The following is a 23,060-nucleotide window of genomic DNA, read 5'->3' as shown; positions in this document are numbered from 1 at the left end:
TAATTAAAAAAATATTTTTTATTTATTAATTTTTTTAAATGCTTTAAATATTAAAAAATATAAAAAATATATTTAATTTTTTTTATGAAATAAATGAAACCTAAGTTATAAAAATTAAAAATTAAAATTCATCCAAATCTATAAAAAAAAAAAAAATTATGACCATAAAAATTAATTGAAGTAATTTAATTGATCGTCTTTTATCATGCAAGGTACTTTTAAATGTAAAAAGTGAAAGTTTCGGATTATATTATATTATATATATATATATTCCTTTACTTTTAGTAAAATATTAAATAAATTTAAAATTATGTGTTGGGTTAAATATGTTTTTGTACTTTCTAATAAGGTTAACAAATTTATAATGATAAAATATTATTTTTTATAATTTTAAATATTAAAATTTTTTATTAATTTTAATTAAAATAATTTTTTTTAAAAATTGAAAAATATGATAAAAAATTATTTAATATTAAAATTATTATTTTAAATATTTTATTATTTCAAAAACTAAAAAAATAATATTTTATTATTAAAAAATATTTTATTAAATATAAATTTATTTGACTTTAATAAAAATATAAAAATTTATTTATTTATTTTAAAGCTTAATTTTAAACTTATTTATTAAAAATAGAGAGTTTTTTTTTGCTATTTTAGATTATACGCTACTCTATATATATATATATATATATAAATTTGTTTTTTTATAATTTTTGGGTTGTAAGATCCCTGATTTTTAGTGCTCTGAACATTTGTATCATTTTCCCTTCCGAAAAAACCCACGACGCCCACACGCGCGCCTCTCCCTCTCTCTCTCTCCCCTCCGTTCATCGTCACTCTTTTTCTCTCTCTATATCAAAAACCCTAGCAAATTCTCCCAGCCATGGGTACGTTTCCGAATCTCCCTGCTTATCTTTTTATTTCAAATTTTCTATTTATTCGATTTGAATCTCTGAAATCTCTTCGATTTTCGTTGTTTGTTATGGATTTACTATTTTTTTCCCCATAATTATGGATTTACTATTTTCTGTTTGATTTATTGTCAATCTGAGCTCTGATCTGAACTTACTACTTTATTAATTTCCTTAGTTTATATTTTTAGTAGATAATATTTTGATTTTTTTTCACCAAAATTTCATTTCTTAAACGAAATCTGGAAGTAGTTTCACTTTGAAGTTGTAATTTATTGGTTTGGATTGTGGAATTTTCATTCAACTTGAATGAAGTAAGCTCAATTGTTGGGCGCATTTATGTGGAGTGATTTTGCTGTATTGGATAATGAATGTGAAGCTAAATTAATATTTTTGATATTCGTAGCGTTCAGCTTGCCTGTGGTTATTGGCAATTGCTTGTGCTTTAACTTTTTATACGTGTCTTTGTTTTGATGGTAGATATTGAGGAGGAGATTCGCTCGTTACAACTTGACTCTGCAGGTGGTATTAGGACTAATATATAGTTTATATATTTGATGAATGAGATATTGATTGTATTTTTTTCTTCTTTACTTTGTTTTGCAATCTTATGTTGAATGCTTTGATTAAATCCTAGCAGAAGAGAATAATGGAGTGATTAACCCAGAAGATGCAAAGTCGGAAGAAGTGGAGAAGTTGGATAGAATGGAGGAAGGTTTGTGGTGCAGTTAAATAAGTGTTTGGAACTTTTGTCATTGATTATATATATATATATATATATATATATATATATATATATACACATATATGTGAAACAAGCTTGTTAATGTTTAAAAGATTGTAGCTATTGCTAAGGTTATAGTTCTGAATTAAATTCAAATTGTATGTCATTGAACTTCTTGAACTATAACCAACCTCATAAAAAATTTGAGATGGCTTACTATCAAATTTGATTAGATGAAAATCATGGTTTTTAAAGCGGTGCCTCAGGCTCAAGGCCAAACAACACAAGGGCTAGCGCCTCTACGGAGTTTGGTGGGTAACCTGGGTGCGTGTCTTTCTGGGTGCGTGCCTTTCTGGGTGCACAGTGCAATAAAGGCGTGCCTTTGTTATATTTTGACTGCCCTACTTTTTCTATTTACTTTATGTTCTTTTGTCTATGCTAGTGATAGAAGATTGGGTATTAGTTTGTGGTATATTATAATCAAACAATTAAATTGATGTAGGGTTTCCGTACCAGATTATGCTATGATGTGTTTCTGTTTTGTTGGTATTTTGGTCTATTTTTATTGTTTTTTTAAGCTTTCACCTTGAAACTTGTTAGATGAATTGATCTTTTGACACCATTGTCCTTCCACCTTTTCTGTTCAAAATGTGACTCAATATGTGGTTTGTTTCCACTAGGAAATGGAAACCAACTCTGCTTTTGTATTTAGTTAGCCATGATTGACGGCAAAAGGCCTAGGATGTGGTTCCCTTCCAGAACTCAAGTACATTGGTTGTTTCATTTGGGCCCTTGTCTTCTATTCTTATATTTTGTCTCGTCCCTTCATCCCAACGGCTACATGAACATATTATATGTAAAAGAATGAACAAACTTTTCTCAATCATTTGTTTTTCTTTAACCTAGATACATGTATGTATTTATAAACATGTGCATGTGTGTATAAACATTTCAAATAATAGCCACTGTACAACTACATCTCTTTTCTTAGTTCTCACAAAAAAAAAAATTTTTTTTGCAAAATAAACTGTATTCTATGTCTTTTTTTTCTTTGCAAAAGACGTATGGATGCTCATTTTTTTTTTAATTATGTGGAATTTACAAACGTTTGTTCCTTGCACGCTGTCTTTGCTCTGTGACAGTTCTAATAAGTGTTTATGATCTTTGATTAAAGTTTGTTATTTAATCTTCATTTGATAATTTGTGCTTTGGGTATTTCCAGATTCTAAAGATGATGTTACTCTGAACTCTAAGGAAGTGCAGGCTGAGTCCAAAGGTACTCCAAAGTTTTTCTGTTCCTTTTTTTTTTTTTTGTATTTTCTTTTATATTTAATCTAGCTTTCTCCTTTGTATGATTTTGGTATTTATATTTCTCTGTTTATTGCTTTCCCATCCTTATTTTTTGGTTGGTTCTTACATTGAAAGATAAGGAAGTATCTGCACCAAGAGACATTGAAACACCAGATGAGATGGAAGAAGACAATAAGAAGCGACACTTGAATGTGGTTTTTATTGGCCATGTTGGTAGGTTAATTTACCATATGATTTTGCCAAATAAGTTTCAACTTTATATATATATACACACACATTCCTGTGATACCCAATTGCATCAAAAGATTCACAATTTTAGGATATTGATGTGGAATTGATTTCAAATAGAGCTAAATGGTGAAAAAAGATCCATTTAGCTATTGTTGTTGTTGTGATACCAATAATTGTTGGTGTAATCAGTTTTGTGTTATTATACTGTTACACCTACCTTTCCTATTAGTGCTAATTGTTGTTTTCTTCTCGTTTGAACATTGATGTGTATTATTATCTCATTTTCCTCTCACAATTGTAGAGTATGTGTTATCTAAGAGGGTTGCATCTTCCTTTAGTGCTAATTGTTGTTTTCTTCTCGTTTGAACATTGATGTGTATTATTATCTCATTTTCTTCTCACAATTGTAGAGTATGTGTTATCTAAGAGGGTTGCATCTTCCTTCTTTTAAAAGGATCTTTTGGGTTCCATTGTATTTTGTTTGGATCAAGGTTTAAATTACAATGGTTGTCACAGCTGTGGTTGAGATCAAAGTATAGTGGTTAAGGGTGTGCAAACTGGCAGTTTGGTTCCAAATCAAACTGAAATCGAAAAACAGGAAAACTAAAATCATGTGAGATGTCAATCTAACTGAACTGGACTGAATTGAGAGAAGAACTGAATGGGTTCGGAACTGTCGGTCTTAGGGAATGCCCAAACTCTGATGTTCTTAGCTAAACAATGTCGTTTAGCATGCCTCACAACCCCAAGTTTCTAGCAATCAATCCCAAATTACCAGCACTTACAATAAATTCAACCAATTCCACCATTTATAGCAAAAAATTTAATGAATTAAAGTTTACAAATTTGAAGATAACATGTAGAAGCACATCTCAAAATTTTAACAGAAAGATGATGGCACACCCATGAGAGATAGAGGAGCCGCTTGAGAATCTGATGGTGTCTAGGTGCTCTGAGACTCTGGTGGTGATGCATGGATTCTCTGGAGTTTGAGTGGTGAGGCACTGCTTCCGGGAGACACAGGAGCCAGTTGTTCGTTTGTGCTGCTTGTTCTGCTTCTGTGGGTCTATGTCATGAGGGAGGGTGTCACTGGGTTATGCTTCTGTGGGTCTATGTCATGAGGGAGAGTGTCGCTGGGTTATGCTTCTGTGGGTCTAATCTATGTTGTGAGGATGTGATACATGAAGACGAGGCCACGGGGGGGATGGAGGTGACATGGTCAAGGATGAGGCCATGAGGATTACTAGGTTTGGGTGAGGGCTTGTTGCATTGGCAGGGATGGAAAGTGAGCTAACCAGGGGGAGGGAGAGGAAGGGGAGCGACTGGTTATAACTGAATTGAGTGAGGATTATTAGTGTTAGTCTCAGTTTAATTTATATATATACACTCAACAAAATGGCAACATTTTAAGCAAACCTATAAACTTCGGTTCAGTTTGTTTTTTATTTTTTTTAATTTTTTTATTTACTTAAATAAAACAGAAAATTCTCAAAATCACTAACCAAATTGAAACCAAAAACTGGAAAACCAAACTGAAAAACCAAAAATTGGTTTAGTTTGGTTTTTTGATTTTAACCGAAAACTGCTCACCCCTGGTAGTAGTGGTTGCAGCTGGCCATACCATGAATCATACTTAAAAATTTAGCTTGCAAAAGAAAGGGGTATATACAAGCTGATCATTTATGATGAAGAGGGTGTGCTACAAGAGAATGATATGGAGTTCTTGCATGCAATGCTAGATACAAGATGGATCTTCCAAAGAACATGTTGCAATGACTATAATGTCAAAGTGCAGTGGCCCAAAATAGATTGTGATTGTCATGATAGCTTGTTTCCCATGAGATTCCATATAACTGTTGCAAAACTCTTTGTAGCATAACAGATTGCCAAAAAGCTGTTGCATAATGGCCATTATTTATAACCAGGAATGGATTTATTTTGAGTCAGTTTTTTAACCATTACCTCTTTGGAGGCAGTTGTGAGTTGCTTTATGCTTCATAATTTCCAACTTTTACCAATGATCTTTACTTCTTTTGGTGTTTCCTGCAACTGGTAGAATTGCGTTATTCTCCACTTGTATTAGGGATTTGGTGGCTTGGTACTGCATACTATATAATTGAAACTTATTTGTGATTTTTTAATTTTTTAAACTGTATTTTGCATCTGATTGCTTGAATATGTTTTCTTAAATGAATTAACTCTATATATTTTTTATTGTTTGTTGTGTTTGGATTGCAGATGCTGGCAAGTCCACAACAGGAGGCCAGATACTTTTCCTAAGTGGTCAGGTTGATGATCGTACAATCCAAAAATATGAGAAAGAAGCTAAGGACAAGAGTAGAGAAAGCTGGTAGGAGTTCCCTTCTATTCTTAATTTGCTCTGCTCAAACTGATTTGGGTGGGTATATTACTAAGTATTTGTGCAAAAGAATGAAAATTGCTTAATCATCGTAATTATGGCTATATGATTGGTCAGTTTGTAAACTCTTTTTTTTTTTTTTTTCCGACCCTCTCCTTGCATTAGCATTAATAACTAGTACAGCTCATGGTACCAGTAATTAAGATGATAAGCAATTACAGCACCTATAACGATAATGAACTCCCTATTCCTTCTCTCTTCATTTGTTAATTGGTTGATCGGAGTTATAAATTTTCTTGGGATAATTTTGTCATTTTATATGTTCTGAGGTTAGTTTACTCGTCTGTTGATAATATACTAATCACTTCTTATGGAACTTACAAAGAGAGCAACAGGATTTTAAGTTTTAGTAGGCTCAAAGTATAATAACCATTATGAAGCCTGAGTAGGATCCTGGATCTGGCATATAACAGCACAAAAATTTTAGTCTGAAATTAGATCTTCTGTTAAGCTGTTATCATTTTGGGGGTAATTATTGTAAAAGAGTTTTTAGCATCATTGTTCCTCTGATCTGGCTTTGAAACCTTTAGCAGATTCAATAATATGGGTTATGTTCTGACTAGCTATTGGTAACAAAATAATATGATTGAATAATTAATTTATTCTTTTAATAAATTAAAATTATTGTAATTTTCTCATTTTGCATTCATTGGGATATCTGATGCACTGCAGTGGAGTGTTTTAGTTCTTTCTCACTTGGTGAGTGTCTTCTAATTACCACAATTATCTTCCATGTGATTAGGTACATGGCGTATATTATGGATACTAATGAAGAGGAGAGGGTTAAGGTATTCTTAAATCTTCTGAGATTGTTGGTTTCATGAGGCTAGATATTGTTACTCTAATACAGTTTGTTGCTACTATTCATCCATATGAAGTACTGGCTTACAAGCTGGATACTGACATACTAAGTTCGTTCTACTGACTGTAGGGTAAAACAGTTGAAGTGGGAAGAGCACATTTTGAAACAGAGACAACTAGATTTACAATTTTAGATGCACCGGTAAGGAGTCACATCTCCAAGCCTTATTTCCAATATATTCATTCTAATTTTTTGTATCTAAAGTTGCTGCATTCAGTCAGTTTTACTGGATTAACTGATTAAAGTATGTGCAAAAGCCATAATGGTCATCATGTCTGTTGTTTGAGGAGTGTAGTACTGAAAATGTGTTTTTGGCTGCATGTTCTTAATTTCTTGTAGCCAGTTGAATTGCATTTTCATTTGCTTTGTTCTTCCTTCCACTTCCAGTGAGATCATTCCTCTGCATTCCCTACTTTTCTGCAGTTTTATGTGCTTCTTTATTTATATCTATGCATTATTTCTATTGGTTACACGTTGTATAAATCATACAGGTGTAATTTTTTTTTTGTAACAACATTTTTGTGTGTATTTATCATGTAATATTGTTTATATCTCTCAAGATTCTTAGTCACAATCAATTTGTTTACCTAGTATTTTATGGATGAAAGATTTTTAGGTTTTATTTCATTTAAATTTTTGTTTGATGAATGATTTCCTTTTGTGCTTTTTGTTTGATGAACTATTTTCTGTTGTGCTTTCATTATATATTTAGGGTCACAAGAGTTACGTTCCTAATATGATTAGTGGAGCATCTCAAGCTGATATTGGTGTACTGGTGAGTTTGTGTTAACATATTTTTGTTTTCTGCTTATTCTTTTTAGGGGTCTTGGTTATGGGTTTTTGATAGACTTTCTCTTTCTTACTAATTAGGTGATTTCTGCTCGGAAAGGAGAATTTGAAACTGGGTATGAGAGAGGTGGGCAGACCCGTGAGCATGTTCAGCTTGCAAAGACATTGGGTGTGTCTAAGCTTCTTGTTGTTGTAAATAAAATGGATGAACCCACTGTGAACTGGTCAAAAGAAAGGTGCTTTTCTTGGCTTAGTTTTCTGTGTGCATGTATCGTCTGTATGTAGGCATGAATAACTATATGCCTTGTATTTTGTGTGATTGGACTTTTTGTAACCGGCCAAAAGGGAGACTTTTATATTTGGGTGTGCATGCATGTGTCATTCTCTTTGGTGGTTTCTTTGTGCTAATTTTCCCCCTTCCAGGTATGATGAAATTGAATTAAAGATGACGCCATTTCTAAAGTCTTCAGGCTACAATGTGAAGAAAGGTATTGGATTTTTTTTTTGATGGATTTAGCCTATCAGACAATTCTTAGTCATATAAAGTTTTATGCTTTATGTTTTCCATTTTACATTCTCCTAATTTTAAATGTAACAATTAAAACTTAATAGTATCGTTGATCACATTAGAACTATGCTAGTGTTTATTGGGATGAACTGATAGTAATTAATACTGATGAAGTAAAATGATTTTGGCAAGTTGCCTTGCAATGATTCTAAGATGAGCCTTGTTGTTGCCTTGTTGTTAGCAAGAGTTTTGCCATGCTACATTTATTAGCTGTTGATGATCTGGTTACTGGTTAGTAGTATGTTTGAGGTTGATATGTTTGTTGAACACTATGGTGTGAGTTTCTGAACCTAGCATCTGTGTCTCTTGTGTTTTAATGCAATGGGTACCTCCTTCAATTTGTTTAGGATAAATATGGTAGAGTGGTCCACACAAAAGGTTGTGAGAGCTGACAATCTCCAATCTTTCTCCTAGTGGCAAGCTTATTCATAAAGAGCATGCTTTCTTGCATCCCTACCATGTCTTTGTTACCCATTTCAAAGACATAGTAGTTATGCAATTCACTAACCACTTAGGGTACTGCAATCTGGTATGTGCATCCCAAAATGCTTTACTTGGGGAACATTATGTTACATGGCTTTGATCGCTAAAATAGGATTCCGAGGGAGGATAAGAAAGAAAAGAGGAGGAGGAGGAGAAGAAGAAGAGTAAGAAGTGATGCAAGAAGAAAAAAAATGACGTGAAGGATGAGAAGATAAAATGGGACTCTTGCTTATTTAATTTTATCATTAGTGGGGTTAGGTGAGAGTAATATTTGACTAATTGACAACTTACGTGAGTGATTCTAGGAAATAGGAACCGTTATTTCTGGATTGGGCCCTTGAGGAGTGTGGACTTTGTGCTCTGCTAGTGGGCTTCACAGAATTGAGAGTAATATTTGACTAATTGACAACTTACGTGAGTGATTCTAGGAAATAGGAACCGTTATTTCTGGATTGGGCCCTTGAGGTGTGTGGACTTTGTGCTCTGCTAGTGGGCTTCACAGAATTGGGCAGCTTATCAAAATGGCCTAATCATTTTGACTTTGCTAGGCCTCCATATTTATACCCATTGTTGTTTCATTCCCAACCGATGTGGGATCAAATTTCACATTCGAACACTCCCCCTCACGTGCAACTGTGATGAACTTGTTGATACCCAGTTGTAACTTGCCTTACAATTGCCTTGTCTAGCCTTCATCTTCATATCCAGCCCATCCATGCTCATGGGCCTGGGTCTAGCTCTTTTTCTAGCTCATTCATGCTTCTCTACATGGGCTTGAGTTTGGCCTTCGTTTTTTATTTAATAAATAATAATTATTAATAACAATAATTACTAATTATATTCTTAATTATTTAAAATTATATTATTTTTTTAACAAATAATAATAATAATAATGATAATAATAATAATAATAATAATAATTAAATGGCTATAAATTTCAATAATGTGTCTATAATGTCAAAAAACTTATCATATTAATTAATTAATTACTCATGCTAAATCAATTTAAATTTTTTTTAATAAATATATTATTCTAAATAAGATTAAAAATTGAATTGTGTCAAATAAGCATAATTCACATACCACCATCTATATTGGCGTACTAAGCATATGCCCTATGTGCCCTGCATTTAGTTTAGTGGCATTACATGTACTTGTACCAATACCATGACCCAAGGGGTAGCATGTTCTAACTATGTTTCAAAACAAAATACATGTTGAAGATTTCGAGAAGATGCTCAATATATTGGGTGTCACATTGGATGATGGTGCCCTAAGATGTCTGACGGCATTGGCATGTGGGCAGCTTTAGGATTGAGTTAGTTTTATTCCCTTTTTGATTTTTTATAAGTCAAGGTTGAGATGGCTTAATACTTGATATTGGGAAGACATCATGGTGGGGGATGATAGTACTCTTATGGGAGCCTACCCTTCACTTTACAATGTGGTGTTCAACAAGTAGGCTTTGGTGGGAGACTACATGGTGTAAAGGTGGGGTGATTAACTGGAACCATTTTCTTTAAGAATTTCAACGAGGATGAGAATATTTCTATTTTGCTTGTCTTCTGAGCCTTTTATCAAGCTGACAACAATGAGGATACCTAGATTGCATAGGCAGAGCGCCACAAAGGACTTGAATTTTATGTTATAAGCTTTTGTGGATCAATTGGACTGGAGTTAGCAGTGAAGATTTATCTTGCCTGAAGTTTTTAATTTAAGATAAAGGTACAGCTTATAGTGACAATTTTTTTTAAAGGCATGCTTTGCATGGTTTCATCTTGGATGTAGATAATTTAAAGAAAAGGAATTTCCTTGACTGGATGGACAGATGTAGTGCAATAGGATGAGGAATTTTGGAAGAATTTGTTCAAGACTAGGGTGGTATTTAGAGTGGCTGCAAAATGGAAAAAAATGAGGATTATTTCTTTGCCTGGTTGATTGGAAATTATTGAGGAAATAAATGGGATTGAAGTGTCATTCTGAAATCTAAATCGAAACTCTTAAAATGATTATATCTTGTAATGTGCTGCAAGTGATGCTTCTTTTTCCCCTTGTACATTTGTTTTCTTAACTTGCTTTGTATGCATCAAGAGTCAGGGAGGTACTAGCTCTCTTCTGGCATTGGCTATTTATTAATTTTTTCAGTTTCATTACTTATAAAAAAAATAATAAAAGGTTGATAGTTTGTTTGGTCATTGTGCTTTTTGCCAAAGGTTGTAAATGTGAGGTGTTTTTCATTGTTGAAGGTTCTTGGTTTTTGTTTGGATACTCTTGTGGATTGGCCTCATCATAATAAAATCCAGATTTTTCTGATATCCTTTTATCATTGTTTTCATCTTTTAAGCAATTGGTCTTGAAATAAATTTCACAATTATGTTACTATTTATCCTCAATATACAACCTTGAAAGCAAGGATAATGTGTGTTGTAAATTTGTAACTGGATTTACATGACTGCTTGTTGATCGTGATGATGCGAGTCCATATCATTTAGGTAACATGAGATAATCTAAATTTCTTTTTGAGCACTATTCTTATTTCAAATATGCAGATGTCCAGTTCCTACCAATATCTGGTCTGCTTGGTACAAATATGAAAAGTAGAATGGATAAAAGTGTGTGTTCATGGTGGAATGGTCCGTGTCTTTTTGAAGCTCTTGATGCCATTGAGGTTCCTCTACGAGATCCAAAAGGTCCTTTCAGGTGAGATTCATTTTTGTTTTTTTCCATTCATCTCTCTGCTGGTCCATTTACTCTCTCTCTCTATCCCTCACCTACCCCACACTTCCCCCCCTCCTCCCTCCTCCTTTCCTTCTTCCCTCCTTTTTGGTCCTGTTTTGGTTTAGTTCATGCACAGTGCATGTCGTGTTTATTCTTTTCTTTCCCTTCGGTCTTATCTTTACATTGTAAACATGCTTGCGCATTTTTCAAATTTACTTGGCCAATCTACACTGCTTGCTTTTAATAGGTAGAGATTCTTATTTGCATGGTCTTTAAGAACTTGATAATATTTCCAATGTGAGATGTGCCCATTTTATTATTTTAGAAATCGAAGAAAAAGACGTCCATCCCTTTTAGGGTATCTGGGGATTCCTATTTTGTATTATTTTGTGGCAGTTAGTTCTGTCTGCTTTTGATTTGGTTGATGTAATTTGTTTTTCCTTTTTTCTGAACGTACATCTTTATTACAATCTTAAATCACCTACAAGATTTCAAATGGTAATATTTGGCTAAAGCTTCTTGTTCTGAGGAGAGTTGAAATGTCAATGATATGCAAGTGTCAGCTAGGTGAGGAGTTGATCTACTAATGCTTGGGAGGTTCTGAGCATTGATGCAAGATGCTACTGTATTAGTGGAGAGTTCTTTTACCTGAACTTTTTTTTTCTATTGATTCTGCACTATTTAGAAGATCTTTATCATTTATTTCAGTTTCCCTGAGATACTGTTGATCTTAAACTTTTTCCTGATCCATGACCTACTGTTGATCTTAACTTGCAGGATGCCTATTATTGACAAATTTAAAGATATGGGAACTGTAGTCATGGGCAAAGTAGAATCTGGTAGTGTGACTGAAGGCGATTCCTTGCTGGTCATGCCTAATAAAGTGTGTTCTCTAAACCTGTCTTGATCTTTATATTCTCTTCTTTTCAATTATTTTTTATTTCATTGCTGTTGTAATGGGGCCTGAGGGTTATATGTATCTATCTGCAGATTCAGGTGAAAGTTGTTGCTGTATATTGTGATGAAAACAAGGTTAGACGTGCAGGGCCTGGAGAAAATCTTCGTGTTAGATTATCTGGGATTGATGATGAGGATATATTAGCAGGTTTTGTCTTGTCAAGTGTTGGTAAGTTGTTCTGTTAAGTCTCTCTCTTGAAGTACCAAATGAGGCCCTATTCATGTTGTTGTGATGAGAAGCTAAATTTGTCGGCAAGGAATTTTGCCTTTTATGCGTGTATCTACAAGTCCATTCGTCTGAATATGAATATTCTTTATTTGGTTTGTGCTCCCATACTGATGTATGGACATATTTTTAGGTCTGCTGAAACTTTTATGTTAATTCTTTGTGATTTTATTGTTTCACTGCACAGCAAAGCCAATAGCTGCAGTTACAGAATTTGTTGCTCAGTTGCAAATCCTTGAATTGCTGGACAATGTATGCTCCCAAACTTCGATATGATGGTCCATCTTTACTTTTTCTGTAGATAATCATGATGTCAACTTTTTCTTAAATATGCACTGATGACGATGGTAATTGACTATAGTGCTAATAATTTGCTGCTTCTAGGCAATTTTTACAGCTGGCTATAAGGCTGTTTTGCACATTCATTCTGTAGTTGAGGAATGTGAGATTGTTGAGCTGCTACAACAAATTGATCCAAAGACAAAGAAACCTATGAAAAAGAAAGTCCTCTTTGTGAAGAATGGTGCTGTTGTTGTGTGCCGCATTCAGGTATTTGGTTCAGCATTCATGGCATTTTTCTCTCAAACAAGTTTGATTGTAACTGTGCTTAAATTATTGAATCTATAGAATACAAATGTGTACAAGTATATGCTTATTCAAGCATAAATAATACATTAATGATTACTAATTTGAAACATGATTCTAAAAAGTATTATTTGATGTGTATTTTGATATTTGATGATATGCTTCTCAGGTAAATAACATGATATGCATCGAGAAGTTTGCGGATTTTCCCCAACTCGGCAGGTTTACTCTTCGAACTGAGGGTAGGTCTATGAATTGTGCTATTGTCTTGCTGATGCATGATTTATTTATATTCTTTGGGTCACTTCTGAATTGGAATCTTGGGCTTTACAGGGAAAACAGTTGCAGTGGGGAAAGTCACTGAACTTCCTTCAGTTTCTAGTTAAACAATTTTGGTGTTATAGGTAATTATGTAAATTTTTTTTAAAAAATGTTTCTTTCACTATAATAAATTGTTTATGTTCTAGAACAATTTCTCATGCATCTTCATAACAATTTTTTGCGTGCAGGTTTGAGTCAAAAGGATTGCTCTCTCTCTCTCTCTCTCTCTCTCTCTCTCTCTCTCTCTCTCTCTGTTTTTATGTTTTTTGCTTTTATCTTGTGTACGAGTGAAGTGCCGGCATGCAGAACTGGTTCAGATATCTGGATTCAGACACGTTTATGGAATGAATCTCCTCTAGTTATATAGCGAGTTGGTCATTTTTGTTGTTGGTGGGTGTTCTCAAATCCTGATCTTTCAGGATTTATGGTTTAGATGTATGATAGTCCCTTATTCAACTGGTAGTATTAATCAGTTTTATCTATTAAAGCTTTCTTAATTTGGTTGAAATTTAGTGACATGATTCCAAGTTGAAATCAAATACCTCATTAAAGTGTATATTGGTTTCAAACATAGTTCAATTTTGTTTTGATGTACTAGATGTTTGGTTTTGCCGAGGATGTCAGGCATTTCTCTTTATGAATGTTTTGGGAGCATGTTTTCACGGGCATTGTTTTTGCTTGCTTGATTCTTTGCGTATCAGGTTGTGATCAAATTGTTTTGGTATTCATTCGAAAAACTTCCGAATTGATTAAATTTGGTAATATGTTTGGAAAAAGATTAATAGCATACTCTCCAATTCAAAAGTACATGTATTTTTACTCTGGTTTAGCAAGGATAATGATGCAGAGATATTAATATTGTAGGATGACCCGAGGTTTTGGATTTTATGTTGTGATGGATGTGCTGTACCAGCAAGGCATGTATGCTTTTCCTTTTTATTTTAAATATTTATAGGTATATCTAATATAAGATTTACAAACTCTAGATTCAATATTTATATTGAGATTTGTACAAAATCATTTTAGATGTGCACATGTTAGAAATAATAAATGTATAAATCTAATCTAATAAATATTAATCTCATTTGTCCATTTAATTAATGTGGTGTGAACTCATTTTGAATGGATGAAGTTCAGCCAGGGGTTAACATCAGTCAGTTTAGAATCAAATAAATTGAAATTTTTAGAAGATCAAACCGTATTTAACGAACTAAAATTTTTGTTAATTAAAACGAATCAGATTCATTAGTTTGATTTATTGGTTTGGACCCATTTTAAGCCTTTTTTTTTAAATTTATTTCAAATTTAATTTTAATTTTCTATTTTAACTTTAATTTGAGATTTAACAATAATTAAGCTTAACATTTTTTTTCTTAGAAAATCAAAGGGAAATGAATACTTTAAATTTTTTAAAATAAAAAAAAGATCAAATTACTAAAAAAATTGAATCGAAATTTGGAATTAAATTAGTTAATTTTTTTTCTCAGTTTGAATTCAGCAATTAGGTTTTTTTTTTAATGCTTTTATTATATATATATATATATATAGTGGAGGTTGATTTCATCCGTTAGCGCTGGATAATTTGGCTTAAATGAAAAAAGAATATTGAATCAATTAAAATACAACTAGGACATTAATTTATCTTTAAATATTGGATTAATTAAGCAAAATACAACTAGGACATTAATTTATCTTTAAATATTGGATTAATTAAGCAATTTCCCTTATAATGAATTATATCTTAAAATAACAAGAGTTAACAAAATAATGAAAAAGTTTTTGTTCTAATCAATTATTTTACATATTAACTGCATTTTAAGTTGTTCGGGTTATATTGCTAACTGATAATTGTTAATAATTGATTATAAAAATTTAATGGAGGTACTAGATAGTAAAATATGAATATTAAATAATATATTTTTTAAAATATAAATATTAAATAGTTAATTTCATTAAAATACAAAAGTTAAATAATAATTTTCTTTAAACAATAAAAGCAACCTTATTTAATCTAGTGAGAATTTCTTTCTTAATTAATCTAATGGAGATGCAAAAGATGAAGATTTTGCAGGGGACAATGAACAATAAAAGCAACCTTATAGTACTTTTGAAAAGAGGCAAAATATTAGGCCACTTGAAAAGTACATAGATATTATCATGATCATTTAGATATTGAGTAGGTAAAAATGGTGACTTGAGCCAAACTAGTGTTTATATAAGTGTTTAAAATTTGAAGTAGTTATATGTTTAATTAAAGTATTTAAAAAATTACCGTTAAGTAGTTAATATGCTTGGTAAAAAATAGCTTATAAACATATTTATTATTAAAATTATTAAAAGGGATATTAAATGAGATTTATGATAAAATTTTAAAAATTAAATGAGGATAATATAATAAAATATTTAGTTAAATTAGCTTATAAACATAGCTTATAAGCGTTAAAATAAAAAGTTGAGTCCCTCCAACTTATTTTTTTAGCTTATAAACTTAATTTATAAGCTCAAAAATTATTATAAATAAATAAGACAACTTATGTTTTAAATTTATAAACTAGTTTGACTACTTTATAAGTTAAAATAAGTACTTTTTTAATCTAGAATACAAGCACTTATTTCTTATACATTAAGGTTTGACCAAAATATTTTAAAATTATTTATCCTGAAAATATCGATATAAAAAAGAGTGTCGGCCTAAAACACGATGAGCATCAAAAAGAAATTTAGAAGCAATAATTTTTAACTTATTTCACTAACTGGATTTAAAGTCATCTGATTTAAGCCAATTATAATTTATTTAAATTTTTATTCAACTTAGAATATCTTAAATTCAAAATTGAAAGTCATTATGATGATCCAATCTAAATATCATCTGTTTAGATAATTAACCTGATTAATTTTATTGTTCTCATTTTATAGGGATATGATGAAAAATATTGGTAATTCACTAATTGCTTTTTTAGGAGAGACTAATTATAATTTTTAATCATTAATTAAAATTATTTTAAGAAAATCATTATTAAATTAAATTTATTTTTTTTAAATTAAATGCAAAATAAAAGGCAAAGAATTAGAATATCCTTCAAAAAGGATTTGACCCATAATTGTTGTAGTGTTCACATGGGTTTCCTATCTTATAATATTGATAAAATTTGTAAATTCATTTTATTACCCAGCTTAAAATTGATAATTTAGTACCAAAAATTGATAAAATTATTGGTATTAACATTTGCTAGACCTTCTCATTTATTTTAATAATTATTTGGTTTGCTTATTTATTTTTAATTTTTATTAATTTTTTTAAAGATAGAATGAGATTTTTAAAATTGAGAGTGCAACTATTTTTTTTTTTCTTAAAGGTTAGAGATTAATTTATGCATTCAATCTACAAAATCATTTGAAATAGATTTAATGGTAAATTACATTTTAATCCTTGATATTTACTAAAACCTATAATTTAATATCTATATTTTCAAAATCAAATAATTTAGTTCTTAAAATTTGATAAAACCTACAATTTAGTCTTTCTATTCAAATTAAGTAAAAATGACCAAAATGTCCTTAATTTTATATATTGTCACGAGGACCCGGGGCACTAGACTATACCTTGGGAGGCACTTACTACCTCCACCCTAAAACCTCGACGGCTAAATAAAAAGCACATTAAGGCTCCCAACATTTGGGCTAAATTATTCAAAAATAACTCATTTAATCATTTAACTTTGAAATAGACCATTAAAATAATTTTAATAAAAAATTTAATACCTACCATATAACAAAATAAAATAAATTAAATTGGGGATAAAAAAGCAATCATCCAAAATCCAAATGCATCAATAATCAAATCATCAAATCTCAAATCAATAATAAATAAATTAATAAAAATATAAAATAAAATATTATAAAATAAAAAAAAATTATAAAATAAAATAAACACAATCAAACAAATCTAATTAAATCACTATCACAAAAAAATAAAAAGAAGAAAAGACTAGCAAGAAAGAAGAAGAAAAACCTTAAAAAAATAAAAGAATTAATGAGCGAAAGAAAATAATAGAAAAAAGATATAAAAAGATAAATTTAATGAAAAAAAGAATTTAAATATATAATATAAAAATGCAATAATGCACCAATTGAAACAAATAACACATCAATAAATTCAATACAAATCACAAAAAAAGCAAAACAACACACACACACCAAAACAACAATATACATATAATATATATCACATCCAATATATCCACTCTCTTAATCTCTCTTCTCTTCTCAAACGTTAAATTCTCTAAACCAAATATGTCTCAATATCTCTTCTCTCAGTATGTCCAGCAAGTGGTGTCTACTCCCACTCCCGGTCTACCATGTCGTCATAGTCTCCCCCTACCAACTACATGTCCATCACCACACACCACCACTCACCACAACCCCACGCACACAACATAACCATCAATAACAATAACACACAACATTTAATGCAATTTATGAAAATATAATAAAAATTATATTTATTTTTTAAAATGCATAATATGAGTTTAAGTGATGCATGCATATAATATATTATATTAAAATTATAAATAAAATTAATAAATTAATATTTTACTCAAAATTAAAATTAAAATAAAAATTACACTGAAATGAAAATTTCATTATAATTTTAAATTGATAATTTATTATATAATTTTTATATCATTAACTCAATACAAAAAAAGAAAAAAAAAAAGATATGTGTCCTAAACAAAAGAATCCTCTAACTTACAAAATAACACCTAAACAACTCCCAACTTAAAAACAAACACCACTCTCAACACACACCACAATCCATCACACACACTCTCTTAAACCACACCACCCAGCTCATAATGAAACAAATAAATCAAAAAAAATAAAAATTAATTTTTAAAAAAATAAAAAACAAAAAACAAAAAAATAATAAAAAAAATTCTAAAAAAAACTTAAAAATAAACTCTAAATATAATTATAAATAAATTATAAAAAGTATAAATTTCTATTTTTATTATTATTTAATATATTCTATGGATTTTTAATTCAATTTAATAACTTAATAAGCTAAAAATGTTAATTTTGTTTTGGTATTCTGATTTTGACCTAAAATAAACAAATAAAGCTATAAAAAACAAATGATACTTAATTTTTTTCCAGAGCTCAAAGACTTTATTTTTCATGATATCTATCTGCTCATTATTTTTGAATTTTGAATTTATTGAAGGCAAGATTTGAAGCCCCACAACATACAAGCCACGACATTTATGAAATAATTTTTATTTTTTTATTTTTTTTTCTTGAAAACAAAAGTTTAGGAAAAGGAAAAAAAAAAAACAAAATTTTGCAAAAAAAAAAAAAAAAAAAGCTAAAAAATTTTGAATTGTGCCGCTGGCTCTTGAGTGAGTGGAGCGCTGGTTTTCTCGGTTTCGGTGAGTGTTGGAAAAAATGAAAAAAAATAAAAAAAAAAAAAAAAGACAAAACAGAAAAAAATGGCAAATGGTATTTGTGGTTCTGGTGTTTAGTTCTTGAGTGGTAGGTGTAGAGGAGGTTTAGAGATGAGGTTTGACATCGATGTGATTTGGGGTCGGATTGGTGAAGGTGAAGTGGAAAGTGCGTGTGGGGACTGGGGCGGGGGCCTGCGTTTTTTCTAAATGCTTTAAGCGCGCCAAAGCTTTGAGTGTGGGGTGCAGTGTGGGTGTGGGTGGGGGAGGGTCGGGGCGGGTGGAGTGGCGAGTGGAGGAGAAGAGAGGGAAGAGAGGAGGAGAAAGAGGAGAGCGAAAGAGGAAGAAAGAAAGAGAGAAAGAGGGATTCGGATTCGCCCATCCATCCCCGTCCTGCTCTGCCTGAATATAATTCATAACACAAAAAAAAAAATTTTTTTTGTGCCTTGGGATAGAAAAAATGAAAAAAAAAAAAAAAAAAAATAAAAAAACGAAAAAAATTGTGAGAGTCTATATATATTTTTAGTTTTGCCACGTGGTCTTTAAATTGATTTTTAAAAATCATCAAAGTTTTATATTTTTAGAAAATCGAATCCGATTTCTAAAATCTAAAAAATTTCAAATAATTTTCCTAAAATTTAAATAAAATAAAATATTAATATTTACCCATAAAATAATAAATTTAAAAATTAGAGGTGTTACATATATTATCTAACTTAAATAATTTAGTTCTTGAGGTTTTATATTATATACAGTAGATTAAATTAATGGACTATTTTGTTTATAAAATTTAAATTAAAAGACTATTTTGTTTATAATATAAAACCATAAGACTAAATCGTTTTAGTTAGAAAATATATAGTTAAAGGTATTTTGATCATTTTCATTATAATTAACGATCTATTAAATTAAAAATTGAATGAATAAATTAAAATATAAATTTTAATAAATTTTAAAAATTAAATTATTTAATTTTAAAAATAAAAAATATTAAATTATAAGATTTATCAAATCTCATTATTTAATTTTGATGTGTCCGGCTATATTTTAACTGTGAATAAAAAAAGAAAAGTCTTTGTCTTTTTGCTACTGGGTTTATGGTTTTAGCCTATTTTTCCAAGTTGCATGATATGAACAAAATCATCCAAGACTAGACAAATGGTAATGACAACCAACTAAACAACAAAAAAATTCATCATTGAGAATTCTGTAATGCTAAATTAAAAAAAAAAATCTTGATATTTGATAAAATATATAACTGGATGATTTTTTTTAATTTTTATTGAATTAAATGGATTTTTAAATAGGACGAGTATTTTGTCTATAAATTTTTATGTAATGAATATTTTAGACGGGTTATTTAAGTTTACTTTTAAATTTTATCAAAAAAATTTTATGTCACTTGAATTTTTTAAACGTTTTATTTCATAACATATTCAACTCCTATAAGTATTTCATAACACACTTCAACTCTTGTGAAAGAAAATTAAGATATATTTCGAATCTCAGTCAGCAAAACATCATGTTAGTACGATTAAAATTTATGTTCTTTAGTTTGGGGATTTTAAGGATATCTTAATTCTATTTACAGGAGTTGAGGTATGTTAAAAATTTTGAGTGCCACGAAATTTTTTTGATGAATTTCAGGTTGAAATGGTTTATTCACTCAATATTTTAATATAAAATTCCAATTGAAATTTTTATATATATCTAAAAAAAAAAGCAAAGAATTAAATTACATGGTTATTATATGTTTGTTTTGACTGAAACTACAAAGAAGAACAAAACAATTTGTGCTATATAAGAGAAGTAACTAATAGCATCTTGTAGAAGCGCCTTGTAGAATTAGAGATATTCCTTCCAAAACAAGTAGATTTCTGTGAGAAACTTTGAAAATTTCTCCTTGCTAGGGATTGTTAGGCATGGGAAAGGAGAGACCTATGGAAGAATCATTTCCCATGAATGGTGGAAATGGGCATTACAGCTACATCAAGAACTCCTATAGACAGGTGCTGCTATTAAAATCTATCTTTATCTGGAATTATTATTGGTTATATACTTCTTCACTAGAAATTTGCTCATGATTTTTTTTAGACAATGCTAGGGATGCATTTCTATGCTATGTGAATGATTTTTAGGTTGCATTTTTATGACTTTCTGCATTAAGAGATGGATTTTTCTTATCTAAAACCGATTTATCATGAATCCAATAAAAATAAATAGGTCCCATTCTATATCTTGTTAGGCCATAATGGATCAGATTTAGGCAATATTACAAGTACTTAACTAGCAATTTTTCTTGCTTATATATAGTCTATTACAAATCTGTAATTACTTAACTAAAGATTTTTCTTACTTAAATATCATTTATTACAAATCCAAAATATAAGATGTATGTTAGAATGTGTATCCTATATATTTATATCTTAAATTCACAATGAATCGAGTTTAAGTAAGAATTTCCTTCATGATAATGTTAACATTTGGCATATTATTTATTGTTTGTATGTTTAGAACATGTCTTCGTTTAAAATTTTTCTTGTCTAAATTCGATCTACTATGAATTTAAGACACAAAATTTATGGTGAAACCCCCACTTATTAAATACATGAATCCCACATACACGTGTCTTGAATCCATGGTAAATCTAGTGTAAACAAGAATTTCCCCTTGATTTATATCTCTAATCTATGAGATGATGAAATGACTATTCTGTATTTCTCATGTAGAAAAATGCAGTAGAGAGAGCAAAATCAATGTTGCTCAGGGGGATTATTGAAAACCTTGATATAGAACAAGCTTCTTCAAGTGTGTTTACCATTGCAGATTTAGGCTGTTCAACAGGACCCAACACATTCATTGCAGTGGAGAACATAGTAGAAGGTGTAACACAGAAATACAAAACCAAAAGCAACTCAAACCTTCCAGAGTTTCAAGTATATTTCAATGACCATACTTCCAATGATTTCAATACCCTCTTTGCCAATTTTCCTTCAAACAGAGGATACTTTGGTGCTGGAGTTCCAGGATCCTTCCATGGCAGATTGTTTCCAAAATCATCCCTAAACTTCGTCCACTCGGCTTCGGCATTGCAATGGCTTTCCAGGGCACCACAAGAGCTAAGTGACTTGAATTCTTGTGTGTGTAATAGGGGAAGAATTCATTATGCAAATGCACCAAATGAAGTTGGTGAAGCCTATTCTAATCAGTATGCAATGGACATGGAATCATTTTTAGCTGCTAGAGCAGAAGAGATTGCTCCTGGAGGACTAATGGCAATGATTATTCCAGGCCGTCCTGATGGAACACTTCCTTCACAGTTTTCTCTTAGCCATCTTTTCTGTCTGATTGAATACTCCCTAATAGATATGGTAAATGAGGTATGTCATCATTTGACTCCCTAAAGCTTTGGATAAATAATTATATTGAGTCATTTCAGAGGCGAGAAATCTTGAGTTTGAATATTAGTTGAAGGCAAATCAATAAAAAAAAAAGAAGAAAAAGAAATCAAAATCAAATGAAGTCTATTAATCACTGGATTGTTAACCTTTTTCTAGTTTTTATTACCATGATTCAATTGTTTGACAAAAATTTATTTACTTTTTTTATGAGCTTTGATATATTCGTCTGGGTCTCACCATTCATCTTGTTTTGGGTGCACGATAAACCAGATCATATTGTATAACAAATTTCCAATCTGCTTGACAGTTGTTTACCCATTTGCAGGGATTAGTGAGCAAAGATAAACTGGACATGTTCAACTTGCCAATGTACAGCCCATCAGTAGAGGAGCTAAGAGCGTTAGTAGAGAAAAATGGGTATTTCAGTTTTGCAGAAATGGAAATTCATGAAACTTCAATCCCATTACCTCCAGCAGGTGTTTGTAGAGCTGGTCTTGAAAGCTTTGTCTGCAAACATTTTGGGACTGAAATTACTGAACAAATATTTGATAGATATTCTGCAAAATTTGCGGAGCTTCCCCAAGGCACTGCTGCTCATTGCAGTTCAATTAGTTTGTTTATCCTCCTCAAACGACGCCGTATTTGAGATGCACCTATCATTGGAGTAATAATTTGAACTTTCTATGTGGACTTACTGTATTTTTCCTCTCTTTTTTTCTTTATTTTAATAACATTTGGTCAAATTGTTAACTAGGGATTTTACTATCTTCTGGAAGTGAATTAGATGGTATTTGATTTCTCAAATTAGTTACATATATTATTCTAGTTTTATAAAGGCATACCAATCTAATAATACAAATACAATTACACAGTATAAAGAAAAACATTAAAAAAAAACATGATTTATATTATTCAATTGTATATTCTGAAACAATAAGTTTATTCAAAGCTCTTTTAATTAGTCACAATTTATAATATTTATACTTACTCGTACCTTTCACTATCATCATAGATGTAATGCCCTGAAACTTAAAGAAAATAAATAATTTATTGATTGTATTATTTTAAAATTTATTTTATTATTTTAAGATGCTCTTATAAAATTATTTT

General features: G+C 30.5%; 2 protein-coding genes across 2 annotated transcripts; both read left to right on the top strand.

Moving 5' to 3' along the window:
* The first annotated feature begins 704 nt into the window (after nucleotides 1-704).
* Nucleotides 705-13,770, top strand: LOC110657627 (uncharacterized). The gene is made up of 19 exons (XM_021814917.2): nucleotides 705-890; nucleotides 1,395-1,436; nucleotides 1,555-1,629; nucleotides 2,861-2,914; nucleotides 3,064-3,162; nucleotides 5,419-5,530; nucleotides 6,342-6,387; nucleotides 6,531-6,602; nucleotides 7,174-7,236; nucleotides 7,332-7,486; nucleotides 7,674-7,738; nucleotides 10,851-11,001; nucleotides 11,797-11,902; nucleotides 12,010-12,145; nucleotides 12,390-12,454; nucleotides 12,587-12,751; nucleotides 12,957-13,029; nucleotides 13,121-13,191; nucleotides 13,297-13,770. Exons 1-18 carry the CDS (start codon nucleotides 887-889, stop codon nucleotides 13,171-13,173), a joined length of 1,536 nt encoding a protein of 511 aa, XP_021670609.2. The 5' UTR covers nucleotides 705-886; the 3' UTR covers nucleotides 13,174-13,191; nucleotides 13,297-13,770.
* A 4,893-nt stretch (nucleotides 13,771-18,663) lies between these two features.
* On the top strand, nucleotides 18,664-22,629 carry LOC110657611 (loganic acid O-methyltransferase-like). Its single transcript, XM_058132970.1, has 5 exons — nucleotides 18,664-18,748; nucleotides 20,141-20,148; nucleotides 20,460-20,558; nucleotides 21,279-21,929; nucleotides 22,276-22,629. Exons 1-5 carry the CDS (start codon nucleotides 18,664-18,666, stop codon nucleotides 22,594-22,596), a joined length of 1,164 nt encoding a protein of 387 aa, XP_057988953.1. The 3' UTR covers nucleotides 22,597-22,629.
* The last annotated feature ends 431 nt before the right edge of the window (nucleotides 22,630-23,060 follow it).

The sequence above is a fragment of the Hevea brasiliensis genome, chromosome 13, assembly GCF_030052815.1.
Source record: "Hevea brasiliensis isolate MT/VB/25A 57/8 chromosome 13, ASM3005281v1, whole genome shotgun sequence".
Taxonomy (NCBI): Eukaryota; Viridiplantae; Streptophyta; class Magnoliopsida; order Malpighiales; family Euphorbiaceae; genus Hevea; species Hevea brasiliensis.
The sequence above is the reverse complement of the archived record's forward strand: the minus strand, read 5'-3'. Positions and strand labels throughout refer to the sequence as shown.

Coding starts and splice junctions, on each gene's coding strand:
- LOC110657627 (XM_021814917.2), top strand. Junction 1,630..2,860: donor GTTGGATAGAATGGAGGAAG/GTTTGTGGTGCA, acceptor GGGTATTTCCAG/ATTCTAAAGATGATGTTACT. Junction 6,388..6,530: donor ATGAAGAGGAGAGGGTTAAG/GTATTCTTAAAT, acceptor TACTGACTGTAG/GGTAAAACAGTTGAAGTGGG.
- LOC110657611 (XM_058132970.1), top strand. CDS start 18,664: ATGAGGTTTGACATCGATGTGATTTGGGGTCGGATTGGTGAAGGTGAA. Junction 20,559..21,278: donor TCAAGAACTCCTATAGACAG/GTGCTGCTATTA, acceptor TTTCTCATGTAG/AAAAATGCAGTAGAGAGAGC. Junction 21,930..22,275: donor TAATAGATATGGTAAATGAG/GTATGTCATCAT, acceptor ACCCATTTGCAG/GGATTAGTGAGCAAAGATAA.